The sequence below is a fragment of the Apus apus genome, chromosome 13 (genome assembly GCF_020740795.1).
Source record: "Apus apus isolate bApuApu2 chromosome 13, bApuApu2.pri.cur, whole genome shotgun sequence".
Lineage (NCBI taxonomy): Eukaryota > Metazoa > Chordata > Aves > Apodiformes > Apodidae > Apus > Apus apus.
The window spans coordinates 6,352,395-6,376,868 of NC_067294.1; the positions used below are offsets into that span (position 1 = coordinate 6,352,395).

Sequence of the window (24,474 nt, forward strand, 5' to 3'; positions counted from 1 at the left end):
ATTCTCATTCAAATTCTTTATTTATTTTCCTTTTTTTTTCACCCTTTACCTCTTCTGTTCCTGTCCTGTTCTCTTCCTCTGGCCTTGTCTTTGTTTTTTCACCCCACTTCTCTCTGATCTTTTCTCCACTTCTCATCTTTGAATGTTTTCTTCTGTCTACAACAACCAGGATCTTAATACTATCCATGAACCTAAACCCAAATCAGCTGATGAAAGAATCAGACCCAAAGAAGAGTTCCTGTAATTGAATGAAACATGGTGACAGCTTCTGGAAGGAGGGTGATGAAACTCCTGCCTGAATGTCTATCAGGTCTTGATAACTAAAATGCACAAACTGCAGTAACTTCCTTGCTATACCCCAAGGGTCAATGGCACAAAATACCCAGCAAGTGACTGGAGAGGTCTCCCAGCTTGCCAGATGCCCATGAATCCAAGTGGAAAATAGACTATGATAAATGCCACTGAATCCCAGTGTGAGCAAAGGCTGCCCTCATCCCCACAGAAACAACTGGTGGATAATAAAGGGCTGAGACCTCGGGGGTGGTGTCCAGGAGCAATTTCCCCTCTGTAGAAGCAAATTATCTGGGACAACTCCAAGGTCTTTACTGTATGGGCAGTGTCAAGGGAACAGCATAAAATCTGGGATCACCTGAGCTAGCTGGCATCCAGGTGCTTGGCTGTGTTGAGCTTTATGGCACTGGAGACCCATAAAGAGTTTTCATCAATCAGGAATGCCCCTATTTTTCCAAAGTAACTCAGGGGTTCTGCAGAGCCTAATGGGTGTGTTTATAAATTTTGAAGTGGGAATTTGGAGGGTACCTGGCAAGACATGAGCCATTGTAGAAAGATGAATTCACAAGCAGGACTTTTTAGAGAATGAATTTGAGAACCAAAACCTTGTCCCAAAAGTGTGATTCCACCAACCTGCTTCAGTCATTTATTTAAATTTATGCTATAAAATGAACAGCAGAGGAAAACCAAAACTTGCACTGATGATTTTTATTCTTTTTTTTTTTTTTCTCAGCTTTCTTTTATTTATTAAACTGCTCTGGATGTACCTTACAAAGGACTTTTTTTGGCTCACTGTAAATTATAGCTTCAACAGCCTTGAAATGGGAGCTGCAAGCAGCTTGATAAATGGATTGAAAAGCTGCTTCTGCCAGAATCAAACTACCAAAAACCCTCAGTATCTATAAATCCTTTTGTTTTAACATTTCTAGAACAAGCATTGCTTCCCTGAGAACATCACTGAAAAGTGACACACCAGTAGCCCTCAGTGTTTCAGCCAAGGGATTTCTTTATCCAGCTATGCCCAGGGCAGAAGTTTATCACTGGGTCATGAACAGGACTCATCCTGCAGCATTGGAGAGCAAGGGCAGCTGGGGTATGGGAGAGAGAGTCCTAGAAGGGCTGAGCAAATCTTGGCTCCAAAATGTGCTGAACAGATCAATGGAGTAAATGAGCCAAGATGTATGAAGTTGGGTCCTGCTCACAGAGAATAGCAGGTGTCCTACTTCCATACAGCAGTTTTGTACCTAGATACTTCCTAAACTCTCCTTCTTCTAATCCTTCCATAAATATGGACAGCTAAATATAATCGTGGTTCAAACCTTTTGTCTCAGGCATTCTTACAAAGTTCTACAATTAGTTCAGCCTGGCAGTAGATACTGTGGTTTATTGATGAAGGTGAGTGGTTCAGTCCCATCAGTGAAGGTACAAAATGTTCATAAGGAAATAAATACATTATAAGAAAGTGGTAATGAGCCCTCAGTGCAAAGCTCCCAAGCAGCTGGGAGAAGACATGTCACAGTTCCTGCTGTAGCAAGTATCACAGGTGTTGCAGAAAAGTGTGGGGGGGACAACAACAAAAAAAGCCCTAAAACAAACAAAAAAAGGAATGAAAATGTCTGAGTTCTGAGAGGAAGGACCAATGGTGGATCCTGAGGGCAAAATGACAAAGGTTTGTGGTTTTGTCCTCACTAAAGTTGTTTCACTTCTCCATGCAAAGCTGATTAATATGCAAAGCAAAGGATGTTAATGTCCCCTTGGCATAAGCTCATTGGCATGTAAATTGCCACTGTGGGTCCTGCTGAGATCTGTGCATCCCATGCTCCTGAATCTTCCAGAATGCAGCAAGAGGCAGCACCCAGGGGCTGCTCCAAGGATGTCTGATGAAATAATGTGCTCTGCCAAGGGCAACAGGCTTCTTGTCTCTGTTCTTACCCATTGCTTGGTTTCTAACCATTTGTGTCACCACAGGGCTGCCAAGTTCCTGGACTGGTTGGTCACACCTTCCAAGTAATGACTCCAGTGCCATGGCCATACCTTGGGCTTGTTTTCAGATTATGGAGAGGCAATATCACAGAATTATTGAATTATTGCAATGATCCCACCCTGGTTTTGTTGTTCCTCAAGGAGGAGAGTACCAGCAGAAGCAGAGGAGAGAGATGGAAAATGCCTTTCTCTTGATGGAAAGATGTGGTGTGCATAGGGCCGTGCAGCCTGGAATGCTAATGGGAATAAGAGGTAAGAGATCAGAAGGTAACCTGACCTCAGTGATCCCCTGGTTGTTTAGAATGCATAATTGCAGTTTGCTTAACACCAAAGGATAAGTGATCATTTTGCAGGAAGGAAGCCAGTGGTGGGGATCAATATTTCTATTTCTGTACTAGAAAAGTAGCAGAAAAAGATTGGCTCTCCATCTCCTACAGCAAAGCAGAAGCGATATGTGCTTAAGGCTTCTTGTAGAAGGGACCAGCAGAACCTTTGTTCAGTGCTGGCTGTAATTTTAGTCTTGAACTTCAGTGAGTGTGTGGATGATGTGCATCCTGCACTTCAGATGTGGCCTGACTGGAGGCAGGGCAGAGGACAGCTGTGTCCTTCATCTAGAGAGAAAAATGAAAGTCACAAGAAGGTGAAATAAGGAATATCTGGGCCATAGACTGATGTGTAGGATAGTAACCTGAGGAGATGATAACTGATCACTTCAATCTTAATTTTCTATGCAAGCCATTCCAATGCATATTTGTATATAGACATAGGAGTTACCAACAGCTGACTCCATTTGGTAGTGCCAGAGCTGGGTTTGCACTGGCACCGGTGGGATCCTGCAGTAAAAGTATAGATTCTTATTTTTTTCCCAGGAGAAAAATCAGTTTTATCAGAATATTTAGCTGAATAATTTTATTTCCTGATAAAAGTTTGCTTCCCATCAAATATTCAGGAAGCCATCTTGGAGGGGTCTCACAGAAGGAATATCAGGAGGTGATTCTTTGAATGTGGTGCAGTGTAGAAAATCTTAATTACTGGCAGTGGCCAGGAATAAGGCTCTGAATTAGGTATATCTGGATTTGTGCTTGTGTTGGATGCCCATCAATATCCTGATCTCTCATCCATAGGGTGCAACCTGTATGTAAGAATCATGCCACTCCCCTGTTAAACAAAACAAAAAGACCAGGAATAGCCCTGAAAAAAGAGCATTTTCCAGGTCCACTTGGATGAGCGGGCCAAGCCTGTCCCACCAGCTATGTGGTGCCACTGCACACGTTGGCTTGGACCTGAGGAGCATCCTGGCTTTCTGTGATCCTGCACTGGGCTGACTGAGCAGTGCCAGCTTCTCCCTTGCTGAGCTTATCCAGCAACAGAGCACTGGATACTTTTGAGCAGGTCAAAAAAGAAATGAAAGTATGAAACATCTCTAAATAACAAACCAACACTGAAGGAACTGCAACAGGTTTTCTCTTGAGGCATCTTGTGCACCGCACATGAAGGCTTGGAGTCCAAGGCTGCTGGGTACCACAGGGCTCCCCAGAGCCTCGCTCCCCGCACAGGTTTTCATGGCACAAGACTGACCTCCAGTGGACACCGACTGGTGGTGTTGGCCTGTAAATCGGGAATAGGGGTTCAAACGATCTTTAGAAGCCACACGTTCAGATTTCAGAGCAGGTATTTGCTCCTTGCCTTCTTCAGGCCTTTCTGGCCTAAAAAAAAGAAAGCTTAGGAACAGTCTCCTGCTGAGCGGATAAATGCAGCGTGGTTGCATTGAGACAGGTCATTCTGAAATATCTCCTTGGAGCAGGGAGGAATTACCTGCAACATCTCTCCCTACAGAGCAGAGAGGGACACAGCAAAGTGTTGAGCAAGCAAGGGGTGGCAGAGAAAGGGAAGGGCCTGAAGCTTTTGGGGCAGGAAGAGTTTCTTTCTGAACGAGGCTCTATCCCTCAGAAAGTCCCAGAACCTCAGAAAGGTTTGTCTCTACCTGCACTGCTACCAGTGTTCCAGTTAGTTAACTCCAAGTGCACGTGTATGATTTGCAACTCCACCTTTGTAGGCTGAGGGGACACACAGCCCAGTTTAACCTGTAGCACCCTAATTCCTCTTATAACTGTCTTAAAACCCTCCTTGCCTTTTGTTGGTGTTTATTTCCCCTCCCTTATGTCTTTAGTTGGCTTTGAAGTATTTCACATGCCCCCAACACAAGGCTGTTGGTTGCTGCTATCTCACAACTCTTTCCTCACTGTGTGAATACAGATTTCTCCTTGTTCTTTTCAGAGCAGCATCATGCTTCTACTAGTGAGGAATGACAAAACCTGATGAACTTAGGAAGAGGTGTCCTGGCTGGGTAATAGTTACTTGACCTCCAGCAGAAGGAAGATGAAGATCTCTCTGCCAGTAGAGAATTCCTGTGAATGGCAAGCCACAGCAGTGCAACCTTACCTACTAGAAGGTGAGCAACCCACCAGCTGCTGGAGGTAGATCCTGCTCCTTATTTCCAATGGAAATTGTTGTCACCACCTAAGGAGAGGATGAGGTATGAGGGGCTGCCCTGGATCTAATCCAGTTAGTGTATTTTTATCTCACTGGGGATTTTCAAGGAGCTATCATCAGTATATGACTTTTGTGCAACCAGAGCTGCATTAATCAAGAGTGATCTTTGGCCTAATGAATGTGCTAGTAATAAGAGGTCATCCAATGTTCAGATTCCATCTGATTCAGGTTTTGCTCAGATCTGCACCCAGGGCAGATAGGCACAGCCTTTGAATCTAGGCACTTTCCACCTCTCTGAATATATTGGAAAGATTGCAGTGCCCTTGATATCTGCATGAGAGAAGGATTTGTCTGACAGCCTATACAGATGTCTGGTGTGGAGCTCAATGGTTGTGATGAACTTGGGTAGGCTGCAAAATGGATGGAGGAAATGTCTCTGTTAAAAACATCTCCAAGGAAAGACAGGAGCTGTGAGTAACTGGGAGAGGTGGGAGCACAGACTCAGCTGAACTGCCTTTCCCAGAGCCTGCTTAGCATAGATCAAGGCCCTCATCTATAATTGACTAGGGGGATGTTTTACAAGTTCCCTTTCTGGTATAGAGAGGTATGAAATCTGTAATTAAGTTAATTTGGACTTGAACATGGGCAAAGATAATGGGCTGGAAATAACAAAAGAAGAGTTAGGAAAGAGAGGAAGGTGTTGCCAAGAAACAGATCTATTGCACTAAGTCCTCTTTTCCCCCTCCCCCCCATATCAAATAAACCATTTCTAGGAGCTGGGTGGCTGACTGATGGGACAGGCAGAGCTCAGGTGTGGAAATGATTGCTGTATCAAGAGCTCAGACAAATGAAGGAGTTGAGAGTTATGACTCTTCCTCAGAGAACCGAGAAAGGCAAAAGTGGGAGGAAAATAATTTCTTTAGCAGGTGACAGCTGTGAGCAGTAGAGTTTAGTGGCAGAGCAGTGGTTTTGGGATCAGCAGAGTGGTGTTCTGTGCCTGACTTTCCTCCTCCCCACTGGAGTCAAGCACCACTGTGAAGACTTAAGATTGTTTCTCAGTGGCTTTTAGAAATTATATAAAATGTGGCATGTTCAAGCCAAAGGGAAAATGGAAAAGAGGTCTGCAGAAAGGACCAGAATACTTAACAGCCAGGAAAGCATAAGTAAATAGACAGGTTATGATCAATGAGTTTGTTTGAATTTGACAGAGCTTTTCTGCAAACATGGGGGAGGGAAGGGGGGGTGTGAAACCTTCCCCACCACTGTGAGCTGTAATAAAGGACCTTCTGTTTTCTGATCCTCACTCTCTGTGAAAATTGAAAAGGTTAGCCAGGTAATTGAAATCGGGACTGGAATACAAATACAGTGTGAAAACCCTACAGGTGACAGATAAAGTTGCAGGGAAAAGAACGAGTCCTTAGTGGAATTTCTTAGCTGCAAAAAGTCAGGGGTGGATGAAGGGGAGTGCTGGTTCTTCAATATACCTGTTCCTCTTGGGAGGGGAGATGTGGAAGAAATGAGATCTGAAGAGAGCAGACTGATGCTCACACTTCAATGAGAGTTCCTTGCTGTAAATCATGTATCCCTGTCGTTTCTGCCTTGGAGCAATGTAGTAGGTTACCTGGGAATTGGTAGGTTACCTGGGAATTGGTAGGTTGCCATGTCAGACCCAACTTAGGGACTATTTCTTGTTACATGCAGAAAGGGAGAACGCGACAGGAGTCAGTCCCTCCTCTCGGGGCTGAAATACATAAGCAAACTAGATGCAACTTGACCGATGTCAACTGCCTCTTCATCTTTGCTGTGTGCAGGAACACAAACTGATTTGCATTCCTTTAGCCTAAGAGCAGGGAGAGAAAGCAGCTGATTCCTTGTTACACTGTGTGCTTTAAGTCTCAGTGGAGGGTCTTGTCATTGCTATTGTAATGTAAAATTCTATGTGTTGTTATATGGTCTGTTTTCCTGCAGGAGCAGGTAATCTGAGCTGGGAGGAAAGAGTGGTGCCGGGCTTGGGGGAAGCTGAGGCTTGTGAATTTTGAGTTATTGAGGTAGCAAAACCTGCCTTCAGTTAACAATCATATGCCCCCAGACATGCATAAATTGGCAAAACAGATTATATATTTTCCAGAATGGGCAAACTCCGAGCACGGGTTATTTTAATTCCTAGTTTTATTTGTGAGACTCATATGCAACTGAACTCAATTTAATTGTAGAAGTTAAATGCAACTACCTCAGCTTTAATTCTAGGCAGCCCCACTCTAACAATTAGAGAGACCCACTCACAGCACATATTGCAAATCCAGCTGAGGTAACTGACTGTGTCTCTGTTAGGTGTGAAGCTCTGATTTGAAATAAAACCTCTTAATATGGGCTACAGTTCAAACATAAGAGGTTGAGGTTTTTCTGATAACGGAGAAATCAGGTCTAAGTTTAATTTGTGTATCTGCTGGTAGATGAATTGTTAAGTGTGAATTTGTGGTGTTAGCCAAGTTGGTTCACGTTCAGAAACACCCTCTGCAGGTAGCATTTGCTTAGCACAATGTCGACTAGCAGAAACTCCAGTCTGTAAGTGGTTAAATAAACAATAACTATACCTCCAAGTTCCTGCATTGGTGTTTTATTTCCATCCTCATGGAAATGCTGGGGAGTTCTTCTCTTTCCCAAATTGTCATGCTGGTAGTTTTTTGTTGCAGTTTCTCAGTGCTGCCCAATCCACCTGCACTGCAGTCACCAGCAGCAGGAAAAAAACCTTCTCTCTGGAGCCCTTCCCTTGAATTTAGGCAGCTGTTCAGCATGTCCTGTGGTAGGACAGATATCTTTCCTGAACTCATCAGCTCCTATAGAAGTAAGGGAAAGAAAACTGCAAGCTTGCAAACTAATGCTGCAAACCCTACAAGTGGTAGAGCTTTGTTTGAGTTTCCCCAGCTCGTGAGAGGACAGCCCAGGCATCTCAGGGGCACCAGCCCCAGATCAACGAACAAAATGGTAGGTGAGCCCCTGAGAATGCTGTTCCCATCGTGTTTTGTGGGGAATTAGTTGTTAGCATTCTGTTTTGCTCATTTGGAACATGATTTTCCTGGTGAGTAATTTCTAACGGGGTCTCTTGGGTTCTGAATAATGAAACAAATTTTACAAGGGACAGACAAAGCTGCCCAGCTGCTCACTCTGAAGGACATTTGCCATCATTGCATCAGCTTGGACTCAATTCTAAAACTAACTTTTAATCCTTTAAGAGTTCCTGGTTGATTGATTTCTTGTCCTTTCCCCTTATTCCTGCTCAGTTTATTAAAGAAAGAAAAAGTCCAGAATATGATTCAGTTTCCATTACCATATTTTTTCCTTACTTTAATATCCATTTGATATGGAGATGCTGCAGCTCAGCAAATTGCTGTAGATTTGCTAGTCTGTGGAGCAAGAAACCTCAGTGGAGAAAAATCCAGTAAGTGTCATAATGAACAGCAGAGAAAATGAGGCAAACAAGTGTAGAAAAACTGAGAGGGAGAGCAGACCTGGCTGTACACAGCCTGGGAAGCAGCATTTTTAGCTTTGGGAACTTCTCCTGACTCTGACAACTGTGCTGTCCAGTTTTTCAACTCATCCTCTGAAGAAGCAGCAAGCAAAGCACTTGGATGTGACAAACCACACTGGCTATTTTAATGCATAGATATCAGCTGAAATAATCTGCATTTTTAAAAACAAATATTGTGATTTGTAGTAAGCCCTTTGTGCCCTGCACTTGGTGCTGGCTGAACATCCAGGGAATCTCCTTCTTCTGCTACTCATGTGAAATCAGAGGGAGAAACAAGAAGCACAGAGATTGCTGGAGGATGGATCAGACAGAGAGAGAAACTCTAGTGTATTTATTTTCATGTCACACACACATACATATAACCAGCTCTACAGTTGATCTGTACATATAGTTTTACTGATAAAACATGGTCTAAACACTTCAAAACACAGCAGAGATCAAAAGATCTTCATATAAACTTAAAAGAATTGCCCACTCATTGTCATGACTTTTTTTCCCAGTACTGAGCCTGGCATCACTCCTTGGCACAGCAAGCAGCTCTTCTCTCCTTCAAGTGCTTCCTTGCAACACATTTCAAAATGCTCATGTTTTGTCAAGGTGCTGGAGCGTTGCCCCTGCACTCAACACTTTCTGCACACACACTTACATCTTTCCCAGAGGGAAATGGAAGCAGAGAAATTAATCAATAGACAGTTTTGTCTAGGAAGTCAGGCTTGATTTCAGATAAATACATTTTTATCATACTTGGCCACTTTGGGGGAAAGTGAGTTGTTCTCCATCTTCTTGCAACAGGAGTTTTTCTTGGGCAGTTGCCAAGATTTTTCAACACTCATCTCTGAAAGCTGCTAAACTGTAAATAACTGAATATCTTGGGCTTTCTTGACATCTCTATCCACATCCTCAGTATTTTCATGTTTGGATCTAGCTTCCAAAATTCAGCCAGGTAAATATCAAAGCAGAGTGATAAGTAACTCAAGCACTGACCTTTTGGAAGAAAACCCTTCTGTGGATATTGAGTGCTTTTTAGGGACAAAATGCATTGACTGATTTCTAGAGATCCTTTCTCAGGGAAAAGGGGGTACTGGGCTGAGCTGTCACTGGGAACTGAACTGGGAGCACTCCAACTCAAGCTAGCCCACAGTGTTTTCACTGCATTTATTTATTTTTTAACAGAATTTTTACATTTCTCCTCAATAACATTTCACAGAAGGTTCGAGTGCAAGACTAAAGCTTTGCTTTTGATGTATGGCAAAAAAGAAAAAGCTCAGGTTTTTTTTTGGTCATGAGAGTCTCTTCTTTTGACTGATGCCAAGTTTAATGAGATAAAAACTGCCTTTAGGATGAAACCCAAGTTATTTCAGAACTGGAGGTGAGTTCCTGGTTGTTTGCTTCTCACTATTTCTCTTCTAAAATCCCCCCATCCATGCACATTTCACCTCCCCCCACCACTTCCCCTTCTTCACAAAACCCTTTATGTTCCCTAGGTGCAAAAATGTGACCTTTTTGTTTAAGATCACACAAAACCTTCACCATACAGCTTCACATCCTGACCTTGACTGTCCATGAGCTCATCTGCAAGTTGAGAGACACGTTTAACAACCCCGAGCTTTGAAGCCAAGGTAGGAAATCTGCCATGAAGGGAAGAGAAGACTGTGGCATCACTCATGGATGGCTCTGTGCACCAAAACAAGACCCTGTCTGGTCCTAAAAGGGTAAGATGACTTCAAAGAGCCACAAAATCTTGCAGAAGAATGTCTTTATCATATGGTGGATGTGAGTATGTCCAATGATAACTGTTTCCTCACTGCTTTGGTTGGGTGTCTAGGACAGTGGAGAAGACATACTTTCAGTGGTACACAGCTGGGTTGAGAAGAACCCCATAACCCCCTGAGCTCCATTAGGGTGTTGTACAAAGGATGCACAGAGTGAGGGAGAAAATACCCCTCACAACTTCTGCCCAGGGGGAACCCAGCGCCCAGTGCCATGGATGGGTCAGGAGAGCAGGGACCTGGGCAGCTGGTGGGCAGCAAAACAGAACCAGAGCAGCAAATCCAGAGGGAGAACACACTTTAGAGTCTGGTGGAGGGAAAAAATGATAACACAAAACTGGTTAGAAATGTAAATGTCACTGATAAAACTCAAGTGTCCACTGGGGGGTGGCAAAGTATTTCAGCTGTGTCTTCAGGGAGCAGGAGCTGTCTTTTCTCTACAGGACTATGTGTATCTGTTACCCTCTCCATGGCTCGTTTCCAAGATTGCAGCTGGTAAAGCGAGTCTAACAGAAAACATGAACTAATATTCCCCTTTGCTGCAGGAAAAGGCAACTCACCAGCTGCCACCAGCCCCTCAGGTCTCACTTCACCTCGGAGTCCCACAGCAAGAGGTGAAACAGAAGACTTGGGAGCAAACCAGGTAAGAGCCCATTGTAGCAGGAGCACGAGCCTTTCCTCCTGTGGTGGGAAAGGTCATCTCAGTCCCCGGTGACCAGGCTAGAACAAGCCTCTGTGCATACAGAGTATTATCTTTCTGGAACTAATGTTCTCATTTGCTTTCATAACTCTGTGCACGCTGTGCTAAGTAAGTCCCAGCCCCTGGATGGCACACATCAGATGATTTTCTGTGATAGTGTGTGCCAAGCCTGAGCCCAGAGTGGTGGCTAAACCCTAAACCTAGCCCTGCATTGTGATGCACTAGGGAGGTATCCCCCTCTGGAATACAAACAATCTTTGAAACCTGGAACACAGAGGTTTATAAAAATCTGTCGTGCAATGGATTCACTCTGTCCTCCCTTTCCAAAACTCTGTAGCAGTTAGTGGAGCTCATCAACTAGGATGTGTGTTGCCTTCAGGTTCTGTTTGTGTGACTGAGATGCAGGAGAGTTTCCCAGACCTTATATTGTGCTTTGTAGCAAAAACTGAGTTCTGTGGATGCAAAATCACGGCAGAACTCTCTTCTATTGCCTTTGTATCAGCTTCTCTGATCCTGCAGGTTTGTCTAAATTCCACTGTGAATAGTTTCCAGCCTGTTTCCTGGTGGTCGCTGACCCCGTGTAGATTTCTGACTTCTGCAATCCACCAGGTGTGGGCAGGTGTGAAGTCTTAAGTGTGTGTGTGACCACAGGGTTTTGCTGGCAAAGACAATACATGAGTATCTGAAGTTCAAGCAATGATAAGGAGCTGTTGCAAAATGCAGGATATGGAGCACAGCGGGGACCTGCCACAGTCCATTTGAACATGACCAGGCTCAGCTCAGGCAGATGGACAAAAATTGCCCCATTTCCAACTAAGGAATCTGATGTTTAGGCTGTTTGGCAAGACTTGGTTAAGCTGTGTCTCCCTCCTGTGTGGATAACATTGGGAGCGTGTCACATTTTTGTACAACAGCTCTTTGTTGGCACAGCTTGAGATTTCCAGCCCTCCCATTAGCTTGAGGGTAACATGGTGCTTCTCAGTCACCTGCTAATTATAGTTTTTTTATTCATTCTTTCAACAAGATGTGTCTGTGAGCTCTTCTCGATGAAATCAGTCTTTAAGGAGAGTCTCTTCTCTTTTTGCTTCTTAAAGTAATTTTCTTTAACTTCTCTCTCACCTGGATCACAACATGGAAAGTCACAGACCAGTGGAGAGCTGAGAACTGCTGACAGATGTCCTGTGGGTACCAGGGAGACTTGTGTCTTCAGCAGAGTCTACGAGATTGTGGTCCTCAACCACAAAGATGCTCTGCTGGGCAGGAATCCTGCTGGTGGGATGATTAGGGGTGCAGTGTTTGCAGCAAGGAGAGATCACACTGAGGAAAGCCCTCCTGAACCGCTGGGACAACAGATTGTAAATGATGGGGTTCACAGCAGAGCTCAGATAGAAGAAAACACCTAGGAGAACAACGGTGGGGGAAAGAAGAGAGGGACCTCATTTTTGTGTGGAACAATCTCAGAAGAGGAAAAAAATCTCTTCATTGCCTATACTGCTCCACCAAGCTTGGGTGCAAGGGTGGAGGCAGCAACAGCACATCTCTGGCTGCTGCCATCCTGGCAGAAGGATGATCTTGCCAAGGCTAGTCCAGGCACTGCAGCACATAGGGAGCTCCAGTTAATAATCTTCTCTTTTCCTTTCCCTGTCCCCAGCTGCTCAGGAACCAGCTCTCTCCTGTTCTGTGCTGACCTGCCTCCAGCACAGCCCTTGAGCCCACAGCAGGACTTGCACAGCTGGTGCCCCCATCAAAACTGCCAGAAGAGAACTTCCAGCCGAGAGGAGCTAATTTCTTACTGCACACCAGGACAATTGCACAAGATTGGATTTTTCTGAGCAGCCTAATGGCCACATTCAGTGTTTCCCCATGGCAGACTGAAAACAAGATTCCTCTTTGAAAAAGCCTTCATTTTATGGTTGGCAAGGCTGTAAATTTTGGATTACATCACCCAGTTCTGAGAAGTATGTAAGTTTTTTTTTCTTGCTATTTGAGAAGGTTTCCTGTTTTCCTGGGAGACCCTCTGGAGGATGATGCCTGCTGTTGTGTATTCATTAAAAGCAGCTGAATGACAGCAGGTTTTATTTCTGAACATTTCCAAGAAGAAAAAGCAGCTGGTAATGATGTATGATATGCTATTATTATTATTATTATTATTATTATTATTATTATTATTATTATTATTATTATTATTATTATTATTAGTGAATATTCAGACAACTGTGTTGGACAACATGCCCAGATCCTGAAAGCTGCAGAAACTTGGATGCCATTTTTATTTAAGGCACAATTCTTTTCAGTGGCTTCCAAACCCCAAGAAGTTTTATTTCCAGCCCCCGTGCAGGTGAAAGAAGAAAGCTTTACCTGACACCACATGAATTAAGTTGAATATGTTAGCCAGAGGTTCAGTCCATTCCACAACAAAGCTGAAGAAAAGTCGATCTATATGGAATGGAGCCCAGCAAACAGCAAAAACCATCACCAGGACAACTAGCATGGAGTAAGGGGGGAAGAAAAACAAGTCAGTTAAGGAAGGACTTGGTTTACTAGCCTGCACAGAGCAAAGATGGTTCCAAAAGCTGGATGAAAGACTAAATATACAAACTGCATTTGTTTCAAAACTTTGCGATACTTTCTGTCTTCCTACAGTGCTCGCTGAAAAACATTAACAGCTACAGGAGCAAACCCCCACTGGTGTCTGTGTTGGAGAATTGACTGCGTGCACACCCAAGGACATTCACCCAGAGCAGGCAACAGTCAGCTCTGCTGTGACATGGATAGAGCCTAATGATGAGACTGCCAATGAGACATTGGGAGTCACCTGTGCCACCCGGGACACACAGACTGCATTGGCCTTGGAATGAACTTCCTCTACACTGTTTGTACATCACCTAGCAGGTAAGGCCATAGGAACTGCCTGCTGATGGTTGAGTCTGTCTGGGTGAACTCTTCAGCACAAAGCAAAGAGTTTGTCTCCATGTACAACTTGGCTGGCTCTAGTAAGGACTCTTGCATACCCATTACGGACTTGGGTCCTCTGAACATCTATGGTGGGGCACAGAAATCAGGCTGACTCCAAAGTACCATTTCCTGGTTCAGAAAGTGACTTGAGCTGCCTAAAGACACCAATGTTTTCGCAGGCAATATTGAAGGTGGTTTGTGTTTCCTGCATAAGCATCATCTTAGTAGCAGATGATCTTTGCCTTAAAGACAGCCTTAAATTAGGAAGTGATGTGGGTGCTTTCAGGAAGATTGGAGCCTAAACTCTCATGAATTCTATAAAATGTGCAAGTCTGCCCAGGTCATATTTTTCTAGGGAAGGTCTAAGTGGTTAAGTCAGCAGTAGGTGATGTATGTGGCTGGGCAGGACCTTGTTCACAAGCAGAACTGGTGGTGTGATGTAAAACAGATGTGCATCCTTCTTTAAAAAATGTACAAGATAGACTGTTTGCATTCTTAAAAAGAGGGATCCTCCCAAAAGGGCTGCAAGAGCCAGGTTTGAACTGAGGGATATTAGTGTTGCCATGCAAGCATCTGCCATGAAGGTTTGCTCAGCCTCTTCTTGTGCTGGGGAGGAAAATTTGCCAGTTTTTTTAAATCATAACTACTCATCTGATAACTCCTGTATCAGTGAATTTACTTTATAACCTCCAGGACCTGGTCACCCTCTTGTCCATGTTTAGTACAACAAAGAAGGACTCATTACTTACACAGCATCTTGGTGACTGATTTCCTGGATGGCCTCTGAACATTCACAGCCATTTCCTCCACTTCCAGAGATTTGTCTCCTTTCAACTGGCAAAAGGAGGGAAACCAAAGAGAGCTTAGACAGGAGATGATATCCTCACCAGACATAGCCTGTTTGATATTTTAATAGCTGTAATTTGAGGAAAAAAACTAAAGGCAACTCAAGACCTACTGGGAAAAAAAAATAATAAAAATCTACATTTAAACTTCAGTTTTAGTCTAGGGAAACATTGAAGCATTTTGCTCAAAACAATCTGCAGATTTTATGCATCTGAGCCTTCCTATTTACAGCACATTTGTATTTCAGTTCCCCACTTGTCCTTTCTCAGTGAGTCAGTTCACAGTTTGTGTTCAATTTCAACAATACTTTGCAAGGCATTATTTTCTCTTCTAGCAAAATATTGTTTGTTTATTTTCCTAAAAAAGGTTCCCCACAATTAAGCACAAACCAATGATCCAAAAAATAGCCAGAGAGGCCTCAGTGAAACACAGCTGTATTCACTGGAAAAAATCCTATAGAATTCCAGGGAGTTTGTTTCATGCCCTGAGTGTTTGGACTAATTGATATTCAACTCCTCTAATGAACAAACCCCATATATGCTCAATTGCATCATGTGAACAGATCCAGATCCTGCTCAGCTGCAACAAGGTGGGTTGTTTGTTTTTTTCCTCAAGTAGTTTTTCCTGGACTTCTAAAAAAATGGCCATAAATAATTATAATCTGATCCTCCCTGAAATACTTCCCCAATATCCTTATAGCAAGAGCACTGGTGCTTTGGTGGTGAAAGACCAAGGCCAATCAGGACAATTGCTTTGATTATAAAGGAAACCACCTCTGGACAGTGTATAATTGGACCTAGAAGAGGAAGTGATTTGGAGTGATACTTTTTTTCAACAGGGAGAAACTGAAAACAAACTTTCAATTACATGGGAAAGAGTATCAGGAATGAGGGAAAAGATAGGAATCAATCTGGATTTGTAAAAATCTTGTGAAAACCTGCTAGTTGTGCAATTTTATTTTGCCTTTTACACTTGACTTTGCTTCCTGATCTTTGGTTAACAACATCTCTCTGTAAGGATGATTAAACGAGACCTTCATCAAAGTTCTATTTATTCATAAAACCCAGAAAAGGGAAGCACATGTTAATTGAATCATACTCAATTATACTGCAATTCAGCCTCCCGTGTTTTACTTTATTCCTTTCATAACTTTTAATCATAGTCACAGTTGCTTAAGGAAAAGACTCTGTTGATTTGTAAAACATCTAGTGATAAATGTCTGCTCAGATTGATTAAAATCCATGGTTTCCCTTCAGTAGTTTTCAGTCTCAACAAGAATCTATTCTAGGCATATCCCAAAGCCTCAGAGAATACAGTGCTTTGATGTTGTAATAAACTAGAGTCACACGTATCTTTATTTTTCATCTCTTCCTGCTGTCATTTGCATAAAGCTACAAGACTCCTCTTTAGACTCAAGTGATAATAGAAGGAAGTGTAACTAGTAATAGCTCAGCAGTTGTAATTTGATAAAATAATGGGTTATGTCAACGGGGAAGAAAAAAGAAAACAAAAGAAAAACAAATGAATCCATGGCAAAGGTTATAACTTAGGCCAGGGAGGATGAGGCTTGTGCAGCCTGGCCTCATGTGAGGTGTCCCTGCTCATAGCAGGGAGATTGGAACATGGTGATGTCTAAGGTCCCTTCCAACCTTCACCATTCTGTGATTCTATGATTGATGCCCATGGTTTGACAGAACTCCAGCCAAGGTAATGGTTACTTTCACGTCACTGTGGATGCATGAGGCTGTGCAGGATTTCCTGGAGATGAATATAATGCATTCACTGCAAGAGAATTTAAAGTGTCTGGAGCAAGAAGCTGAAAAGTTGATTCCCCCCCCCCATCTTTATTAGCTACAGCATTTCATACTAGAAACTAAAAGAGCAAAATTAGGGCCTCACCTATCCCCAGGCTAAACCTAGTGAGGCTACTTAGCAAAAATAGAAGACTTTTCTGTAAGCTCCTTGACCTGACACAAGTGGTGATCCAACTTTCTCTCCAGCTGATGGGAAAATTGATACTTAACCACCACATAGCTGGTGCTAACACATGCAGTCCTGCCTACTTAAAGGATCTGACTAAAGCAGTAGCCACTTGTCTGCTGAACTGCAGCCTGGCGTGGGGGGGGGAACTTTTCTGGCTTTAACAAGACTGGCCCCAAGACAAGTGTTGGACTCTTAACAGAAGAATCATCCCGGGTGAGGTCAGTCTAGTCCCATTTGATCATCTAGATTCCCTCATAGATGTCTGAAGTAGGTGGGACTCTTGGCTCTAGTTAAACAGAATCTGACTTTTAAACAGCCAGCAACATGTTCCTGTGTCCTTTTAGAGCTCAGTTTAAATGAAATTGCCGGGGAGCCTGCACTGACTCCTGCTGCAATGCAGACTTCTTCCCAGGCAATGCCACTCCAGCTCTGCCAGCACTGCAGGGACTCGCTTTCTGAAGCAGCCTTTTCCCCGTGTTCTCATTTCCTCCCTCTCTTCCTCCTCAGCTTTTCGGCTAACAGTTGTAACTAGTATCCCAACAGCTGTACTAAGTCTAAAGAAGAGCCTGACTGATTTAGGGACTAGTCTTAGAGGCAACTGTGATGAGAAATCTATGAAAGATGCAGAAAGAAGCTTCCACACTCAAATCTAAGGAGACAACAGTGTTATCATCAGTGTCCTCTTCTTTACAGTAATGCTGGAACTATCTATTGACCGTAACATTGTAGTATTTAAACCATCTGCACTTTTTCTTCTTTCTAGGTCTTATTTTGAAAAAAATAATCTGTTAAACTATGTAAAGAACCCAAAACAGCTGCTGGGGGGATAATTTAACCCTTTCATTGCCTTGAAGATCTACCATGTGCTATGAATTTGTGACAGATAATCCTTGTGGCTTTTCCCGGGTAAGGTAAAATTACTTCTGTATAATTTCAGATAACAGTAAACATCAACCAGCACAACAAAATGAGATGAACACCAGCACAGATTTGATTGAATTTCTTGCACGTTATTAGACAAGTTCATTTGTCTCTACTAGCTTATTGCACCCCTTTCTTGCTTTGTGATCAGACAGAGCTTTGCAAACTTTAAATAGTATTCAGTGCAATGAGATGGGATTGATATTTCCAAAATATATGTAACATGTGAGAAGAAAAAGAATCATCTAGTCTCTGTGATCAGCAGTGTGTTTCAGTGCTGTGCTACACAGCTTTGTTGCACTGTGATAATGATTGTTTTATTTGTGTATTTAAATGATGAATACTTGGTAAAACTAGTCTCACTTTCAGAAGAGGGAATGAACATGAACTCTAAGGTAGCCTTAGCTGATAGCGAAGCTCTGCCAGAGGTACAAAAAGAAAGGATTGCTGATTTTGCCAGCTGCAGCAATAAGGTAGCATTTCAGCTCATGACAGCTTTGTGAGTTTTAACGACTGAACATTATCAACATCTCCACCAAAGCAGAAAAATAAAGTAACATAATGAAAATTCCACACTCACAAGAAGAGGGAAAACAGTACACAAAATTCACTCACTAACCTGCTCCTCTTTATTCTTTTCACATTTTCCTTTTTGTCTATTTCCTTCTAGTCTCACTGCAAAGCTTCAAATCTCTGCAAAGCTGGTATCAATCTACAGACTTGGATGTTTAAGTCACATTCAGATGGAGCAGCAGAGATGGTAAGTTATTTTAAAAAGATTGGGGTAAATTATTCTCTGTAGCTATGCTGATTTGAAGAAGAGATTATACCAAAGGGGGAGTTGAATGGGCTGTTGTGAGAAGTTTGAAATACTTTTGCTTTTTCTGAGGGGAAACTGACAAGAAAAAAGGTGCAATCGCTTAAAAGACACATGCAGACACAAACACACAGGAATGAGCTGAGGAAACACTGAGCACAGTTGCAGTAGGACTTACTCTCAGCCCCATCAGATAGTACAGGATGCTTATTACCCCCATAGGCAGCACATAGAAGAGAAAGGAAGTAATCTGGACAATGCAGTTGTAGATCCACATGGGCATGACTACAGTGCAGGTGGCAGAGCCAGGGACCAGGGTGCCGTTGGGGAAGTACTGCAGCATGATGCCATGGGTGCCTGTGTTGGGGAGGGCAAAGAGGACCGAGAGGACCCAGAGCACCACGATGGTCCTCAGGGCACGCTTGCGAGTGCTCTCCCGCTTGGCACGGAAAGGATGGAGGATGGCAATGTATCTCTCCAAGCTGACTGTGGTGACACTGAGGATGGAGGCAAAACACACGGTCTCAAAGAGTGCCGTCTTGAAGTAGCAGCCAACGGGCCCAAACAAGAAGGGGTAGTTGCTCCACATCTCATAGACTTCCAGTGGCATCCCAAAAAGCAGCACAAGCAGGTCTGAGACAGCAAGGCTAAAGAGATAGTAATTGGTTGGGGTCTTCATGTTCTGGTGCTTGAGGATTACCAGGCAAACTAAGAAGTTACCTACCACCCCAACAACAAAGATCAGGGTGTACACCAAAGCCATGGGCAAGAAGAGATGGCTGCGTCTAGGCCCACACAGGAAGGCCAAGTAATCCTCAGTGCTGTTTAAGTACCTTCTGAGACGTTCTTCATGAAGACTGAAGTGATTAAACCAGGAGATATTGCTGATCCAAGCCATCACTGGATCTTCTGAAATGTTACACAACCAAGATCCGGTCTTCTTTAAGTTCTTCTGGGCTAGTTTCCTCACTTTTTTTGCAGACAGAGGAAGTGAGGTGGGAAGTGGGGGGTGGTTGTCTTGCCAGCCCTAGATGCACAAAGCCACCGAGAGCTGTGAGTGTGTTTGGCTTCAGTTAAGGTTTTGCTGTTGTAGCAGCTGTTCCTCTGGAAGGAGTCCCTGAGCCAGAAAGCCCCTCCTTTCACACAGATTCATTGGCTCTCTAAGTGCATTAGATTATAGACTAAGAAAAGAGGTTCCAGCTTCTTGTATCAGCAGATGCACTTACAGACTCAGAAATGTGGGATTTTAGAGAGCTGGAAATCTGAACTACAGATGGTGAGACAAGCTGCAAGATGTTTGTGTTTGTCAGTGGGAAACCAGAAGAAAAAAAAGAACAAAACAGCCCTGAAAACTCAATCCAAAAGCTTTTACAATATTATATTGATGCTAGACCCTGTTATGAGCCCTAAGCAAAAACGAGAAATCTGGTGTGATTTTATTTTTCAGATTTCTGCTGGTTTATTTATTTATTTGTTAGCAGCAAGTACTTGGAAACAGAGTTTGTTATTTTTGTCATAATTTATGTGGAATTAGACTACTCAAATGTTGGAGCCTTTTTAAAAACACTGTTGTTGTGTTGTTTTTTTTTCTCCTGAAATCTGATGCAGGATTTTAATTGCTCTTCTTGTTGATCAAAACATTTGCCCACTTTACTGGTGTGCTGGAATCTGATCCCGTATTCTTAGATAGCCTTTTTTTGGGAATATTTCTAAGGACTGTATTATTCCAAAACCAGATTTATTGCCTTCAGGTCTATTAATTTTTATAAAGTGTTATTTTTTTTCCTGAATGACAACCCTTCTGTGTGTCTTGCAAGGATGGTGGCTGTGTCAAAATAGAGCATTTAGCTCCTTATGAATACTTGATTCCTCATTGAAATTCTCTAAGACAGAAAAGCATTGGTGTGCATGGATATGATCATCTGAGATTCAGAAAAAATTAAGCTGTTTGGATTCTAAGAGGTGCTAGAGCTGAGAGTTAGTTTAGGGGATTTTGTCATCTTGTTGTGTAATTTGTCTGCTCAGTACCTCTCTTTTGAATACCTGCCCAGTGCCCCTTCTTGAAACCATGTGGACTTTTTACATCCTTAAAATCCTTTAGCAAGGAACTCCTTGGGTCTCCTACCTATGTGAGAAGAACCATCCTCTTTTCTCTGTTTGACCCTTTAGCTGAGTCTACCTGCCTACTAACCTAAGACTAGATATTTTTTAACCTTTCAGGAGCAAAATAAGAGCCCTTTTACTTGGCATGTATTCTAAATTCCTGACAAAAGCAAGTTTTCCAAGGAAGATGCAAACTACTCCACTACAAGCTGCTAGACAGTAAACTGAACCCACACAAAATCTGTTTGTGATTTCTAAGAACTTAAGCTGTCTTAGATCCTGTTTTCTTTACTCTTTCTCTCTTTAACTTCTGATTTAGTCATGGTCCAATTACCTTGCAAGAAAAAGTGTTGTAATAATCCCAGACTGCCTCCAAAAATAACAGCGGGAAGCAAAGAACCAAGGTTTGGTCCCAGAGAGGCATATTTAGTGTGTGGAGCCTGAGGATTTCTGAGCAGTCATTTAAAATGGGACAGGCATGGAAGGTACCACAACAACTATAAAAGGCAGGAGCATGTCTCTGGTGATGACTTGTGGATCTGCTGAAATTCTCACACACAAACCCTCTCCATCAGAAAGACCCTGCTCGATTATGTCAGATTTACACTGAGGGATTTTATGCTGCAGTCTGGAAGGTTTTATGGGATGGGTGAGCTACAAGGGTGCTCTTTTGACCTATTGCTGCCTTTGTTAAGGATTCATCTTAAAAAAAAATCTTTGTTTTTAAAAATGTTGAAAAATTGTGAATTTTATTTTGATCTACTGTTGGTGTAAGAAGGAAGAACTGAGGTATCACTAGTAGGGTGCCTGGTGGAGACTAGAAGTGACTGTTTCAGAGCAGAGTAGGAGAATTTAGTATCAAATCCAAATATTTGAGATTTTTTGATTTGAGGCTTGCTGTACCTCTGCTTAACTTTAAGGATTTTTTTTCCCCTTAATATCTTAACAATATTTTGTTTCTTTCCATTTCTTCTTCCCTTCCCTGTAAGTTCCACTGCTGTCTATACTGCATCATAACTGAGGTGAGCAAACTCTTCTAACATAGTTACCAAATTGGTCTTTCTTTTTCTTCTTACACATTAACCTCTGCAAAGAAACTGAAAAGGGAACCTGAGGTCTGTTCAGTTTGAACTCAGTCTTACAGAAAAAAGAATAAAGTTGGGTTGAGTTATTTACTCAGAAGCCAACAGGGCAGTCATTCCTCTATGAGAGGAAAGCAATGACTGCAGCAACGTGTCAGGTTATGTGAAAGTGTTGGATGTGCCAGGCCTACCTGGCTCTACTTCCACTTGTTCTCCCTCCTCCATCCTTTCTGATCCTGCTGGGCTCGGATTCTGACAAGCTGTAACAACAGATGTACAGAAGAAAGGCAGGTCTATTTGTCATGCAGGTCACCCCTGGAACCATATCACTATGGCCACAATTAAGTGGCAGATGGAGGGGAAAAGGAGAGTAGAAAATATATTGCAGATCATTTCTCAAACCTTTGTTAGTGTTTTTTATCTTATCTGTATGAATAAGGGTGGGACAGTGTATCTAACCAAAGACTAGCTCTGCCTCTGTATGGCTGGAAATATTGTATATTTTTACAACTGGGACAGAAAAAAAAAATCCTTTTGAAAATAATATTTAAGCTTTTAGTATTTTTCATTATAAAGCACACTTTATTGGTGCTTGCTGTACTACACTAAAGACAGTGGTGTGCTGCATGGTGGCCTTAGAACTGAGCAGCTTCATCTAATAGTAATCTAATTAACATTAAGTAACAGTTGCATTAAGGTAATGTACACACTGTAATGTGTATTCATGTGGGGCACTATTTGGAAGAGAAGGGTTGGACGTGGTGCTGGGTTTGCCCTAATTCTTGTCAAGCAGGTTCACTAATTTTTAACTTCAGCAATTACAGCCTGACCTTTCTTTTCCAATTTCTAATTCCCATTTGCAGCTGTTGGATCCTGTTGCTTCAGTGGTTTCACTCTTCCTCTGATTTGTACACACTGGAGGTAGGTGCAAAATCCTTTAGAAACTGTTTGTGAGGGGACTGCTGTCCAGCCTCTCTGAGCTTGCTTTCCCCACTCTTTTCACAGAGCCATTCAGAGCTACCCCTGGAGCCACACTGCTTTCTTGAGTGGCAGGTTCAAACTCACTGATTTAATCCTTTGAGACTTTGACAGGAACGTGGACCTCTGTCCCATAGGGATGCAAAGAAGAGGGTGCAGACTTGGTAAGCAGAAATGTTAAGCCATACCACAATGAATATGTTAACACAATTGCTAGAAAAATACAGCCCCATTCCCCTTATAAATAACTGAGCTATAACCATAGATCATGTATTTGACTTTTCTTTTTTTCCTTCTTTGAAAGGCTTGTTTGGTTCTTTACAGTAGCTGGGATGCCAGTCCTTGTTTTTCTAAGTGTATTCAGTGTAATGTTCAACATGCTATCAAATCCATAGACACATTTTGTATATTTTCTCTCCCTCCAGGCTGGAGGAGTAAGCTGTACTATAGCAACAGCTAGATGTGCAGTAGCCTTTCCATGCCTTATTGCAAGTAATTTTGCAATTATCTAGGCTATTTGCAGGCAGATTTCCATAGCTGTGCATGATACCTGAAGTCCCCAGGATATCAACCAACACACAGAAGAAGTGGATTTCATGACTACAAAACACCAAGGAGGGCACCTCTCTGCCTGGAGCATCTGCTGGCAATCTCAGGCAGTGCAGACACAGGCCACTTCAAGAGTGGAACCCATTTTTGCCTAACTTTGGTCATTAAAAAAGAGCAAATGAGCCTAAACAGATTTTTCAGGCTCCCACTTTGGTAAATAATGGAAAGAATAACATCCAGGAAGGGATTTGTCCTAAGCCATAGCACAAGGTAAGAGAAAAGGAGGAGCTTATTTTTTCCTATTGTTTGCAGAGGAAAAGTGTGGGTAATAAGGAGAAACAGCTGAGATTAATTTAGACCCCAATTTTGGGCAGACTTATCCATTCTTATCCCATCAGGATCAGTCTTTAGAGTGAGCTGCGTCCACGCTTTGTCTTTAAGAAGCTGTTGGGCTGAAGGCAGGGCTGGAAAGCCAAGCAGCAGAGGGGGAGTGAGAACAGCCCAGTCCTCAAAATCACTCTTTTCTAGCAGGGTGAGTGTACCTTCTGACACGGCCTTCAGTGATGCATTTCTTTGTTAGTATTGATTCCAGCAATGAGTGGGAAAGGTGTCCTTCCTTTTCGGAAGCATTTTGTGCTCCGTGTGTGTCTGTGCCTGTGCTTTGAAGAGGCAGTGGGTGGCAGGTATGGAAATGGTTCAGGCTTGACAGTGAGGGGAGCAGTGAAAAGAGCTGAAAAAGAACTCTGGTACAGAAAAGCTTGTCATACTGACTCTGTTCATCATGACAAAGTGGCTTAGATCTACATGGGGGAATATGAAAGGATTGTCATGGCAGAAAATCTATTGAAGTCACAACCATAGTGCAGAATGAGTCAGATTGTCTGAGTCAGGGGTGATCTGATACTACAGGGCCCAGATTTATGCAGAAAGAACCATATTTTTTAGCATCTCTTTATGGCTTTCTGCATCTTATTACAGCACTGATGCTCCATGGCAACTTCCTCCCTTCCTTGTGGTGCATAATGTTTATTGGAAGAGCTTGACTCACTTGACTGTCAGGCCCAAAAGAGACTTCACTCATTTCCCTGACATGATTGAAGGGTATTATTTTTCAAGTCCCATCCACTTGGCTTCTGTTCCCTTTCACTGGGATTTGGGCAAGGATTTTTCTCTCTTGGGAAAAAAAACCATAATCATTGTATCATAAAGTCTTCATGGTGCCTGCGTGTGTATTAGTCATGTGTACTGATGAGACTGAAGGAATCAGTGACAAGTCTTAAAGTATTTAAAGAAAGGCAGTGATGTATTATTGGAGGTGGCAGAAAGTTAGCATTTGTTATAGGAGAACTGAGTCCATCAATGAAAATGATAGATGGGACACATGGAATTTACATAGCACATATGTAAAGCTAACAGTAAGAGAAATGTTAAGAGAATTCCTTTCCTGAACAATTCTTTCTTTACAGCTTGGTGTG

The 24,474-nt window shown here is 42.7% G+C and overlaps 1 protein-coding gene and 1 long non-coding RNA gene across 2 annotated transcripts in view; one reads left to right on the forward strand and one right to left on the reverse strand.

Moving 5' to 3' along the window:
• The window catches only part of LOC127389956 (uncharacterized), a 185,828-nt gene extending 178,461 nt beyond the window's left edge, over positions 1-7,367 (forward strand). The window contains exons 5-6 of the long non-coding RNA XR_007890770.1: positions 2,416-2,526; positions 4,552-7,367. This is a non-coding gene — a long non-coding RNA (uncharacterized LOC127389956). The remainder of the gene's footprint in view (positions 1-2,415; positions 2,527-4,551) is intronic.
• Positions 7,368-11,904: 4,537 nt separating this feature from the next.
• NMUR2 (neuromedin U receptor 2) lies at positions 11,905-19,379 on the reverse strand. The gene is made up of 4 exons (XM_051631266.1): positions 18,466-19,379; positions 14,470-14,554; positions 13,124-13,249; positions 11,905-12,164 (listed from the first exon to the last, which is right to left on the reverse strand). The coding sequence occupies exons 1-4, from the start codon at positions 19,183-19,185 to the stop codon at positions 11,905-11,907; spliced, it is 1,191 nt and encodes a 396-aa protein (XP_051487226.1). The 5' UTR covers positions 19,186-19,379.
• Between the last annotated feature and the right edge of the window lie 5,095 nt (positions 19,380-24,474).